At 37.5% G+C, this 13072-nt stretch overlaps 1 protein-coding gene across 1 annotated transcript; it reads left to right on the plus strand.

The window, feature by feature from the left end:
* The first annotated feature begins 5818 nt into the window (after positions 1 to 5818).
* Positions 5819 to 9170, plus strand: LOC120628460 (putative leucine-rich repeat-containing protein DDB_G0290503). The gene has a single exon (XM_039896845.1). It carries the CDS (start codon positions 5819 to 5821, stop codon positions 6587 to 6589), a length of 771 nt encoding a protein of 256 aa, XP_039752779.1. The 3' UTR covers positions 6590 to 9170.
* Positions 9171 to 13072: the final 3902 nt, after the last annotated feature.

Consider the following 13072-nt stretch of genomic DNA (forward strand, 5'->3'; position numbering starts at 1 on the left):
TCTCAGGCTCCCTCACCGGAATCGAACCCTGATTCCCCGTTACCCGCGACAGACAATGGTAGTCGCAGAAACTCATTCCGATTACGAGACCTCGTAAGAGTCCCGTATCGTTATTTTTCGTCACTACCTACCCCCCTACCTCCCCCCGTGCGGGGTACAATATTGATATGATATTAAAAAAATACCATTAATAAATAACATAATAAAAGACCACCACTTTTATAGAGACATAACGCCACATAATTATAAAAAGTATAGTGTGTGGATCTAATCAACCACCACTGGCACCAGACCCTCAATGCCCTTAAATTTTACCTCGTTAAAATATTTAAAGTGTACTCATTCCGACTTGACACCTTTAGACTTTAGATTCAAGATTTAATGTGAATATATGCATTAATAAAAACTCATTACTATTTTAATACTAGTTATGCTGCTGTTGATGCACTGATGAAAGCCAGATAGCTAGATCAGTGTTTAGTTAGTCGTAGTTGCCGGTGGGCTGAGGTCTAAAGGAATCCAAACTAGTTTTAAAAGGTTTGGATAGGTTAGGTTAGGTTAGAACATGAATACGAGGGGTGCCCGGCCACAGGCCGGGCACTTGGGTTCAGTTCAGTCAAAAATTATATATTATTTACTATTATTTATATTTGAATGAGAATGAAAAATAGCAATTATTTTGAATAGTTTTCAGAATGAGACAGACGGGTGTGGTAGGGTAAAATCTCCAATTTAAAGTTCTCTTATTGCGTATATGTTATGTGTGTTTGCATAGTAGTTTACTATAATGGTAAGCGGTTCGTGTAACGATCTTGCGCGTCTATATTTACAAGTGTGTGGGCAGTTCGTGTATTGATTATTCGATGACGGGACCTCGTAAGAGTCCCGTATCGTTATTTTTCGTCACTACCTACCCGTACCTCCCCCCCCGTGCAGGGAGTGGGTAATTTGCGCGCCTGCTGCCTTCCTTGGATGTGGTAGCAGTTTCTCAGGCTCCCTCACCGGAATCGAACCCTGATTCCCCGTTACCCGCGACAGACAATGGTAGTCGCAGAAACTCATTCCGATTACGAGACCTCGTAAGAGTCCCGTATCGTTATTTTTCGTCACTACCTACCCCCCCCTACCTCCCCCCGTGCGGGGTACAATATTGATATGATATTAAAAAAATACCATTAATAAATAACATAATAAAAGACCACCACTTTTATAGAGACATAACGCCACATAATTATAAAAAGTATAGTGTGTGGATCTAATCAACCACCACTGGCACCAGACCCTCAATGCCCTTAAATTTTACCTCGTTAAAATATTTAAAGTGTACTCATTCCGATTGCGAGACCTCGTAAGAGTCCCGTATCGTTATTTTTCGTCACTACCTACCCGTACCTCCCCCCTGTGCGGGGTACAATATTGATATGATATTAAAATAATACCATTAATAAATAACATAATAAAAGACCACCACTTTTATAGAGACATAACGCCACTGTGTGGCGCCGCCATCAGTCTCCTTAGACTCGGTACTTTGTCGTCGCCGTCGACTTCGCACCTTCGCCCCATATAGTAGTGGCGCGGCGCGACGGGCCTAATGTGTAAGTGAAAAAAAAAAAAAAAATTAAATTAATTGTTATTTTACAATATCTTCTAATATGAATAAGAGTACTTTGTATTGGTACGTTTTGTTTTTTGTTTTTTTTTTTTTAAACGGAACTGAACCTAAGTGACCGGCCTGCGGCCGGGCACCCGTCTTATTCATGTTCTAACCTAACCTAACCTATCCAAACCTTTTAAAACTAGTTTGGATTCCTTTAGACCTCAGCCCACCGGCAACTACGACTAACTAAACACTGATCTAGCTATCTGGCTTTCATCAGTGCATCAACAGCAGCATAACTAGTATTAAAATAGTAATGAGTTTTTATTAATGCATATATTCACATTAAATCTTGAATCTAAAGTCTAAAGGTGTCAAAACTAGATTTAGGTTAGGTTAGGTTAGAACATGAATACGAGGGGTGCCCGGCCACAGGCCGGGCACTTGGGTTCAGTTCAGTCAAAAATTATATATTATTTACTATTATTTATATTTGAATGAGAATGAAAAATAGCAATTATTTTGAATAGTTTTCAGAATGAGACAGACGGGTGTGGTAGGGTAAAATCTCCAATTTAAAGTTCTCTTATTGCGTATATGTTATGTGTGTTTGCATAGTAGTTTACTATAATGGTAAGCGGTTCGTGTAACGATCTTGCGCGTCTATATTTGCAAGTGTGTGGGCAGTTCGTGTATTGATTATTCGATGACGGGACCTCGTAAGAGTCCCGTATCGTTATTTTTCGTCACTACCTACCCGTACCTCCCCCCCCGTGCAGGGAGTGGGTAATTTGCGCGCCTGCTGCCTTCCTTGGATGTGGTAGCAGTTTCTCAGGCTCCCTCACCGGAATCGAACCCTGATTCCCCGTTACCCGCGACAGACAATGGTAGTCGCAGAAACTCATTCCGATTACGAGACCTCGTAAGAGTCCCGTATCGTTATTTTTCGTCACTACCTACCCCCCTACCTCCCCCCGTGCGGGGTACAATATTGATATGATATTAAAAAAATACCATTAATAAATAACATAATAAAAGACCACCACTTTTATAGAGACATAACGCCACATAATTATAAAAAGTATAGTGTGTGGATCTAATCAACCACCACTGGCACCAGACCCTCAATGCCCTTAAATTTTACCTCGTTAAAATATTTAAAGTGTACTCATTCCGATTGCGAGACCTCGTAAGAGTCCCGTATCGTTATTTTTCGTCACTACCTACCCGTACCTCCCCCCTGTGCGGGGTACAATATTGATATGATATTAAAATAATACCATTAATAAATAACATAATAAAAGACCACCACTTTTATAGAGACATAACGCCACTGTGTGGCGCCGCCATCAGTCTCCTTAGACTCGGTACTTTGTCGTCGCCGTCGACTTCGCACCTTCGCCCCATATAGTAGTGGCGCGGCGCGACGGGCCTAATGTGTAAGTGAAAAAAAAAAAAAAATTAAATTAATTGTTATTTTACAATATCTTCTAATATGAATAAGAGTACTTTGTATTGGTACGTTTTGTTTTTTGTTTTTTTTTTTTTAAACGGAACTGAACCTAAGTGACCGGCCTGCGGCCGGGCACCCGTCTTATTCATGTTCTAACCTAACCTAACCTATCCAAACCTTTTAAAACTAGTTTGGATTCCTTTAGACCTCAGCCCACCGGCAACTACGACTAACTAAACACTGATCTAGCTATCTGGCTTTCATCAGTGCATCAACAGCAGCATAACTAGTATTAAAATAGTAATGAGTTTTTATTAATGCATATATTCACATTAAATCTTGAATCTAAAGTCTAAAGGTGTCAAAACTAGATTTAGGTTAGGTTAGGTTAGAACATGAATACGAGGGGTGCCCGGCCACAGGCCGGGCACTTGGGTTCAGTTCAGTCAAAAATTATATATTATTTACTATTATTTATATTTGAATGAGAATGAAAAATAGCAATTATTTTGAATAGTTTTCAGAATGAGACAGACGGGTGTGGTAGGGTAAAATCTCCAATTTAAAGTTCTCTTATTGCGTATATGTTATGTGTGTTTGCATAGTAGTTTACTATAATGGTAAGCGGTTCGTGTAACGATCTTGCGCGTCTATATTTACAAGTGTGTGGGCAGTTCGTGTATTGATTATTCGATGACGGGACCTCGTAAGAGTCCCGTATCGTTATTTTTCGTCACTACCTACCCGTACCTCCCCCCCCGTGCAGGGAGTGGGTAATTTGCGCGCCTGCTGCCTTCCTTGGATGTGGTAGCAGTTTCTCAGGCTCCCTCACCGGAATCGAACCCTGATTCCCCGTTACCCGCGACAGACAATGGTAGTCGCAGAAACTCATTCCGATTACAAGACCTCGTAAGAGTCCCGTATCGTTATTTTTCGTCACTACCTACCCCCCTACCTCCCCCCGTGCGGGGTACAATATTGATATGATATTAAAAAAAATACCATTAATAAATAACATAATAAAAGACCACCACTTTTATAGAGACATAACGCCACATAATTATAAAAAGTATAGTGTGTGGATCTAATCAACCACCACTGGCACCAGACCCTCAATGCCCTTAAATTTTACCTCGTTAAAATATTTAAAGTGTACTCATTCCGATTGCGAGACCTCGTAAGAGTCCCGTATCGTTATTTTTCGTCACTACCTACCCGTACCTCCCCCCTGTGCGGGGTACAATATTGATATGATATTAAAATAATACCATTAATAAATAACATAATAAAAGACCACCACTTTTATAGAGACATAACGCCACTGTGTGGCGCCGCCATCAGTCTCCTTAGACTCGGTACTTTGTCGTCGCCGTCGACTTCGCACCTTCGCCCCATATAGTAGTGGCGCGGCGCGACGGGCCTAATGTGTAAGTGAAAAAAAAAAAAAAAATTAAATTAATTGTTATTTTACAATATCTTCTAATATGAATAAGAGTACTTTGTATTGGTACGTTTTGTTTTTTGTTTTTTTTTTTAAACGGAACTGAACCTAAGTGACCGGCCTGCGGCCGGGCACCCGTCTTATTCATGTTCTAACCTAACCTAACCTATCCAAACCTTTTAAAACTAGTTTGGATTCCTTTAGACCTCAGCCCACCGGCAACTACGACTAACTAAACACTGATCTAGCTATCTGGCTTTCATCAGTGCATCAACAGCAGCATAACTAGTATTAAAATAGTAATGAGTTTTTATTAATGCATATATTCACATTAAATCTTGAATCGGTGGCGCTAGTGGTGTCATGTGAACAATAGCTCCGTATAAAAAGTGTTTTTAAATTTAAAAACAGAGATGTTCAGTCAATTAAAAGTTAAAATTCTTTAGTAAACAGTGAAAACTTCAAGCACAAGTGTTATCCAAACCTAAATAGTGGAAATAAAGTAAATAATTACAAAATACGTTTTCGAAATTAACAACTGTAAAACCAAATAAATGTAAAAGTTTAGAATGATATTAGTGCCTCTATAGACATCTAAAGTGTAATAAATGTAAATATATGAAAAATTTGTGCAAATTAAACATTATCAAGGAAAATAATGTAAAAATTACAGTTTTTTAAATTAACGGTGTAATGTGAAGATAATAATGCCATCTATTCATATTTATCTAAACTACGCGAGAAGGAATGCCATCTACGAATAACCATTAACATTAAGCAGTGAGAACTTTAAAACTCTACGTTATTGGAATTACGTAGTAATAACTGATGATACCAATAGATGGCGCTAGATGATCATTAGATAGATAACAAACAGGTGGCGTTAGCGGTTCTGAAAACTTGATATGCAAATAAAAGGAACAGAATCTCAGTGAATTTACCTAGTAGTGAACATGTCTGATTGTGCCCGTCTAAATAACGCAAGATGATAATATAAAAGTGAAAATGATATAAACTGAGAAAACATTATAATAAATCGTTTCAGTTTGTATATTTATTTGTTGTTAGATGTTTTGCAATACACTCATTGTTGTAATCTGAATAGAACCTATAATATTGTATATAAAATAATACTATTCTTTGTTACTAAATATATTTGCTAATAAATATTTAAATAAGAATAAGCAACAAGTAATCAAAAAAATTTTTAAAAAGTGGTGCTCAAACATACTCGGATAATTTACCCGTTGCTCTTATTTTCTGGCTAAACTCATACTTTAAGCTACCTTAATACCTACTGTTTATTCAATAAGGAAAAAAAAAAATGGCAGGAGACACGGAGCAACTCTTAAAAGCTCTGGAAAGAATGGAAGAAAAAATAACTACAAAAATAAATAACAACATTGACCAGAAATTTGATTGTCTTCAGAAAGAGCTTCAGGATATGAAAATTTTGAGTGAAGACCAAGAAAAACGAATGTCTCTTATAGAGAAGCAACTAAGAGAAAAAAATCTATTATTTTTCGGAATATCAGAAGGCGAAAAAAGTTACGAAGAACTCGAAAACAAAATAGTGGAAACTATAAATAAAAATATGGAAATAGACTGCAGCTATAGAGACATTGAAATAGTTCACAGAGTAGGAAAAAAGGATACGGGTAAAATTAGGCCTGTTAAGGTTACGTTTGTTAGACTAGGAACTAAAATAAAAATATTAAAATGTAAAAAAGGCTTTGAGAGTTTAAATATTTACGTAAAACACGATTATCCTCAAAAGGTGCTTGAAATCAGAAAAAACCTACAGGAGCAAGTAAAAAAGGAAAGAGAGCAAGGAAACCAAGCTATATTAAGATACGATAAACTGATAGTAACTAAAAGAAATGAAAAACCACTAACGAATTCTCGATCGAACTTTGTACAGAAAAGACCCCTAAATATCACTCCTCCAAATACAAAACATACGGAAGAAAATCGAAACGAGCACAATACGTTCACAGAAACACAGCATAATAAAAAGAACAAAACAATGTCTTATGGAATACGTCATTTCATGCAAAACAAAAACACAGAAAGCATGACACCCGATAATCAATAGCAATTATTTATGAGTCCACGACTAAAAACCACCAACAACACTACAAACACTATATATAAAGGTAGAATACATAAAAAATCTCCCCCAGAACGGTTTGTCACCGCGGGGGTAGTAGACAAACACCCTCCATTAAAGAAAAAGTATTATATATCTACTTTTAACGTCAGATCATTAGGAAATGAAGATAGAGTCATACAACTAGAGCATGCGATAGCGAAAATAAAATGGGATATTATAGGTCTATCAGAAGTTCGCCGGTTGGGATATAACATGGAAGATAGAGGCCAATACATACTATATAGCTTCGGAGAAACGAAAGGAGAAAAAGGAGTCGGTTTTCTGATAAGAAAACAAAATCAAATTATAATATTGGATTTTATAGGTATAAGCGAGAGAGTGGCCGTACTTCGAGTGCAAATTGAAGGAAATATCTTCTCAATTATTCAGGTATATGCTCCTACAAGTGAAGCGAAGGACATTGAAATCCATTATTTTTACGAATGCTTGCACAATACAATTAAAAAATGTGATCTAAAAATGATTCTAATGGGAGACATGAATGCAAAGGTAGGACAGACAAATAATAATATGGGATTTATCATGGGAAAATACGGATACGGCATCAAAAACGAAAGAGGTGAATTATTTATAGAATTTTGTCAACAAAATAAATTAACCATAATGAATACTATATTTTACAAGCCTAAACAACTTAGATGGACATGGGAGTCGCCAAACGGATCCACAAGAAATGAAATAGACTTCATTACAACAAATGTCCCTAAGTCGATAGAGAATGTTAATGTCCTTAGCAGTTTAAAATTTCCAAGTGATCATAGGATGGTAAGAGCAACTTTAAATATTACCTGTCAAAAACGATCTAGACGACGATTCAATCAAAAGTCAGTAAAATATGTAGATATACCTAAACTTAAAGCATCACTTGCAAGCAAAATATTCAAAACATATTGGAATGAGACGGAAAACCCCCAAGAAATGTATGACATCATAGAAAAAACTATATTTGATAGCACAAAAGTATCTAAAATTACAAGTAGAGAAAACAAAAGGCAAAATATAATAAATAAGGAAGTGGAAGATCTAATAAATGAAAGACACGAGTTGAAGAATAAAAGAAATAAAACAAGAAAAGAAAAGAAAAAACTGAGCATGCTGTATAGAACTATTAATAAAAAAATAAGGGAAAATACTAAAAATTACAGACTACATATACTCCAACACTTACTAGAAAAAACTGGAGCAGTGAAGAAAGCTTATAAGAAGTTAGCCAATACGAAAATCGTCATGAGTCAGATAGAAACCGCTACAGGCTGTACCGTTACTAACAGAAATGAAACTATTCAGATAGCTACTCAATATTATAGAGCTCTATACAGTCAACAATCCCATACAAATGGTACAAAAGTAGAAACATACAATACGGACCCAGCACCACCGTTTATGGAAAGAGAGGTAGAGTTATCAATAAATAAATTAAAACATGACAAAAGCCCTGGACCGGACGGTATTAGCAATGAAATAATAATAGCTGGAAAGGACAGTCTTATTATACCATTGACGAAACTTTTTAACATTATACTTTATACGAAAAAACTACCGACTCAGTGGACATATTCTGAAATTTCATTAATTTATAAAAAAGGAGACCCGAAACAAATATGTAATTACAGGCCTATCAGTCTAACATCATGCATCTATAAAGTGTTCGCTACCACTTTATTGCGACGCATAACAAAAATCATAGATGAAAACCAGGGAGTAGAACAAGCAGGTTTTATACAAGGATTTTCCACAATAGATCATATTCACACACTAAAAAATATAATAGAAAAATACAAGGAATATGGAAAACCATTATACATTGGATTTATCGATTATTCTAAAGCATTCGATTCCATTTCCCATAATGCTATGTGGAATGCTCTAGCAGAACAGGGTATTAATAGTGAATACATAGACATTATAAAAGAACTCTACCACAAAAGTACATCTAGCGTTCGTATAGACACGGTCGGAATCCCATTTAAATTAGAAAGAGGTTTAAGGCAAGGCGACCCGCTCTCTTCAAAGCTTTTTTTAGCTGTCCTTGAAAATATATTCAGGACACTAAATTGGGACAACGTCGGGCTAAAAATATACGGTAGCTTCTTGTCACACCTGAGGTTTGCGGACGACATAGTACTATTTTCTGAAAGTTCAGATGGTTTACAGTATATGTTGGAAACATTAAATTTACAAAGTATGAAAGTAGGTCTGCATATAAATCAAGAAAAAACGAAAATTATCACAAACTCCACATGCAGTCAGATACAAATACAATCGAAAGTTATAGAATACGTAGAAGAATATATCTATCTTGGTCATCTGATCTCATTCCAAAACTCTATTGACAAAGAAATAGATAGACGAATCACCAATACATGGAAAAAATATTGGAGCATGAAGGAAATTTTTAAAGGAAATTTACCAATAAGATTAAAAACAAAAGCGCTAGAGACGTGTATATTACCATGTCTTACCTATGCATGCCAGTCCTGGCCCCTCTCAATCAGGACATTGAAAAAAAATAAGGACATGTCAAAGAGGTTTGGAGAGGAGTATAGTTGGCCTTAAACTTAAAGACCGCATTAGGTGCTCTGATATAAGACGAGAGACCAAAGCAAGAGACGCCATAAAGCTAATTATGCAACTTAAATGGAGATGGGCGGGTCACATTCAAAGATGTCAAGATAGTAGATGGACAAAAATTGTTACCAACTGGCATCCCATGGATTGGAAGAGAAGACCCGGTAGGCCATTGAAAAGATGGGAGGACGACATCGCGAAAGTTGCGGGTAAGACATGGAGTACTCTTGCAAGGGACAGGTGCAAATGGAAAAATATGGAGGAGGCTTTTACCGCTGCTGGCGGTCCTTACGTAAATTAGATAGTATAAGTACAATAAGGGCAATATATTACTTAGCTATGAAAACACTAAAATAGAAAATAAGAATTTAGGACTAAGGAAAATTGTATTTACTTAACTCTATTATATTTAGCCAGTAAGGTATTTAATTGTAAGGAATGTAAATAAAGCTTTATTATTATTATTATTATTATTATTATTATATATATTCACATTAAATCTTGAATCTAAAGTCTAAAGGTGTCAAAACTAGATTTAGGTTAGGTTAGGTTAGAACATGAATACGAGGGGTGCCCGGCCACAGGCCGGGCACTTGGGTTCAGTTCAGTCAAAAATTATATATTATTTACTATTATTTATATTTGAATGAGAATGAAAAATAGCAATTATTTTGAATAGTTTTCAGAATGAGACAGACGGGTGTGGTAGGGTAAAATCTCCAATTTAAAGTTCTCTTATTGCGTATATGTTATGTGTGTTTGCATAGTAGTTTACTATAATGGTAAGCGGTTCGTGTAACGATCTTGCGCGTCTATATTTACAAGTGTGTGGGCAGTTCGTGTATTGATTATTCGATGACGGGACCTCGTAAGAGTCCCGTATCGTTATTTTTCGTCACTACCTACCCGTACCTCCCCCCCCGTGCAGGGAGTGGGTAATTTGCGCGCCTGCTGCCTTCCTTGGATGTGGTAGCAGTTTCTCAGGCTCCCTCACCGGAATCGAACCCTGATTCCCCGTTACCCGCGACAGACAATGGTAGTCGCAGAAACTCATTCCGATTACGAGACCTCGTAAGAGTCCCGTATCGTTATTTTTCGTCACTACCTACCCCCCTACCTCCCCCCGTGCGGGGTACAATATTGATATGATATTAAAAAAATACCATTAATAAATAACATAATAAAAGACCACCACTTTTATAGAGACATAACGCCACTGTGTGGCGCCGCCATCAGTCTCCTTAGACTCGGTACTTTGTCGTCGCCGTCGACTTCGCACCTTCGCCCCATATAGTAGTGGCGCGGCGCGACGGGCCTAATGTGTAAGTGAAAAAAAAAAAAAAAATTAAATTAATTGTTATTTTACAATATCTTCTAATATGAATAAGAGTACTTTGTATTGGTACGTTTTGTTTTTTGTTTTTTTTTTTTTAAACGGAACTGAACCTAAGTGACCGGCCTGCGGCCGGGCACCCGTCTTATTCATGTTCTAACCTAACCTAACCTATCCAAACCTTTTAAAACTAGTTTGGATTCCTTTAGACCTCAGCCCACCGGCAACTACGACTAACTAAACACTGATCTAGCTATCTGGCTTTCATCAGTGCATCAACAGCAGCATAACTAGTATTAAAATAGTAATGAGTTTTTATTAATGCATATATTCACATTAAATCTTGAATCTAAAGTCTAAAGGTGTCAAAACTAGATTTAGGTTAGGTTAGGTTAGAACATGAATACGAGGGGTGCCCGGCCACAGGCCGGGCACTTGGGTTCAGTTCAGTCAAAAATTATATATTATTTACTATTATTTATATTTGAATGAGAATGAAAAATAGCAATTATTTTGAATAGTTTTCAGAATGAGACAGACGGGTGTGGTAGGGTAAAATCTCCAATTTAAAGTTCTCTTATTGCGTATATGTTATGTGTGTTTGCATAGTAGTTTACTATAATGGTAAGCGGTTCGTGTAACGATCTTGCGCGTCTATATTTACAAGTGTGTGGGCAGTTCGTGTATTGATTATTCGATGACGGGACCTCGTAAGAGTCCCGTATCGTTATTTTTCGTCACTACCTACCCGTACCTCCCCCCCCGTGCAGGGAGTGGGTAATTTGCGCGCCTGCTGCCTTCCTTGGATGTGGTAGCAGTTTCTCAGGCTCCCTCACCGGAATCGAACCCTGATTCCCCGTTACCCGCGACAGACAATGGTAGTCGCAGAAACTCATTCCGATTACGAGACCTCGTAAGAGTCCCGTATCGTTATTTTTCGTCACTACCTACCCCCCCCTACCTCCCCCCGTGCGGGGTACAATATTGATATGATATTAAAAAAATACCATTAATAAATAACATAATAAAAGACCACCACTTTTATAGAGACATAACGCCACATAATTATAAAAAGTATAGTGTGTGGATCTAATCAACCACCACTGGCACCAGACCCTCAATGCCCTTAAATTTTACCTCGTTAAAATATTTAAAGTGTACTCATTCCGATTGCGAGACCTCGTAAGAGTCCCGTATCGTTATTTTTCGTCACTACCTACCCGTACCTCCCCCCTGTGCGGGGTACAATATTGATATGATATTAAAATAATACCATTAATAAATAACATAATAAAAGACCACCACTTTTATAGAGACATAACGCCACTGTGTGGCGCCGCCATCAGTCTCCTTAGACTCGGTACTTTGTCGTCGCCGTCGACTTCGCACCTTCGCCCCATATAGTAGTGGCGCGGCGCGACGGGCCTAATGTGTAAGTGAAAAAAAAAAAAAAAATTAAATTAATTGTTATTTTACAATATCTTCTAATATGAATAAGAGTACTTTGTATTGGTACGTTTTGTTTTTTTTTTTTTTTTTTTAAACGGAACTGAACCTAAGTGACCGGCCTGCGGCCGGGCACCCGTCTTATTCATGTTCTAACCTAACCTAACCTATCCAAACCTTTTAAAACTAGTTTGGATTCCTTTAGACCTCAGCCCACCGGCAACTACGACTAACTAAACACTGATCTAGCTATCTGGCTTTCATCAGTGCATCAACAGCAGCATAACTAGTATTAAAATAGTAATGAGTTTTTATTAATGCATATATTCACATTAAATCTTGAATCTAAAGTCTAAAGGTGTCAAAACTAGATTTAGGTTAGGTTAGGTTAGAACATGAATACGAGGGGTGCCCGGCCACAGGCCGGGCACTTGGGTTCAGTTCAGTCAAAAATTATATATTATTTACTATTATTTATATTTGAATGAGAATGAAAAATAGCAATTATTTTGAATAGTTTTCAGAATGAGACAGACGGGTGTGGTAGGGTAAAATCTCCAATTTAAAGTTCTCTTATTGCGTATATGTTATGTGTGTTTGCATAGTAGTTTACTATAATGGTAAGCGGTTCGTGTAACGATCTTGCGCGTCTATATTTGCAAGTGTGTGGGCAGTTCGTGTATTGATTATTCGATGACGGGACCTCGTAAGAGTCCCGTATCGTTATTTTTCGTCACTACCTACCCGTACCTCCCCCCCCGTGCAGGGTGTGGGTAATTTGCGCGCCTGCTGCCTTCCTTGGATGTGGTAGCAGTTTGTCAGGCTCCCGCACCGGAATCGAACCCTGATTCCCCGTTACCCGCGACAGACAATGGTAGTCGCAGAAACTCATTCCGATTACGAGACCTCGTAAGAGTCCCGTATCGTTATTTTTCGTCACTACCTACCCCCCTACCTCCCCCCGTGCGGGGTACAATATTGATATGATATTAAAAAAATACCATTAATAAATAACATAATAAAAGACCACCACTTTTATAGAGACATAACGCCACATA

This window comes from Pararge aegeria, chromosome 12, assembly GCF_905163445.1.
Source record: "Pararge aegeria chromosome 12, ilParAegt1.1, whole genome shotgun sequence".
Taxonomy (NCBI): domain Eukaryota; kingdom Metazoa; phylum Arthropoda; class Insecta; order Lepidoptera; family Nymphalidae; genus Pararge; species Pararge aegeria.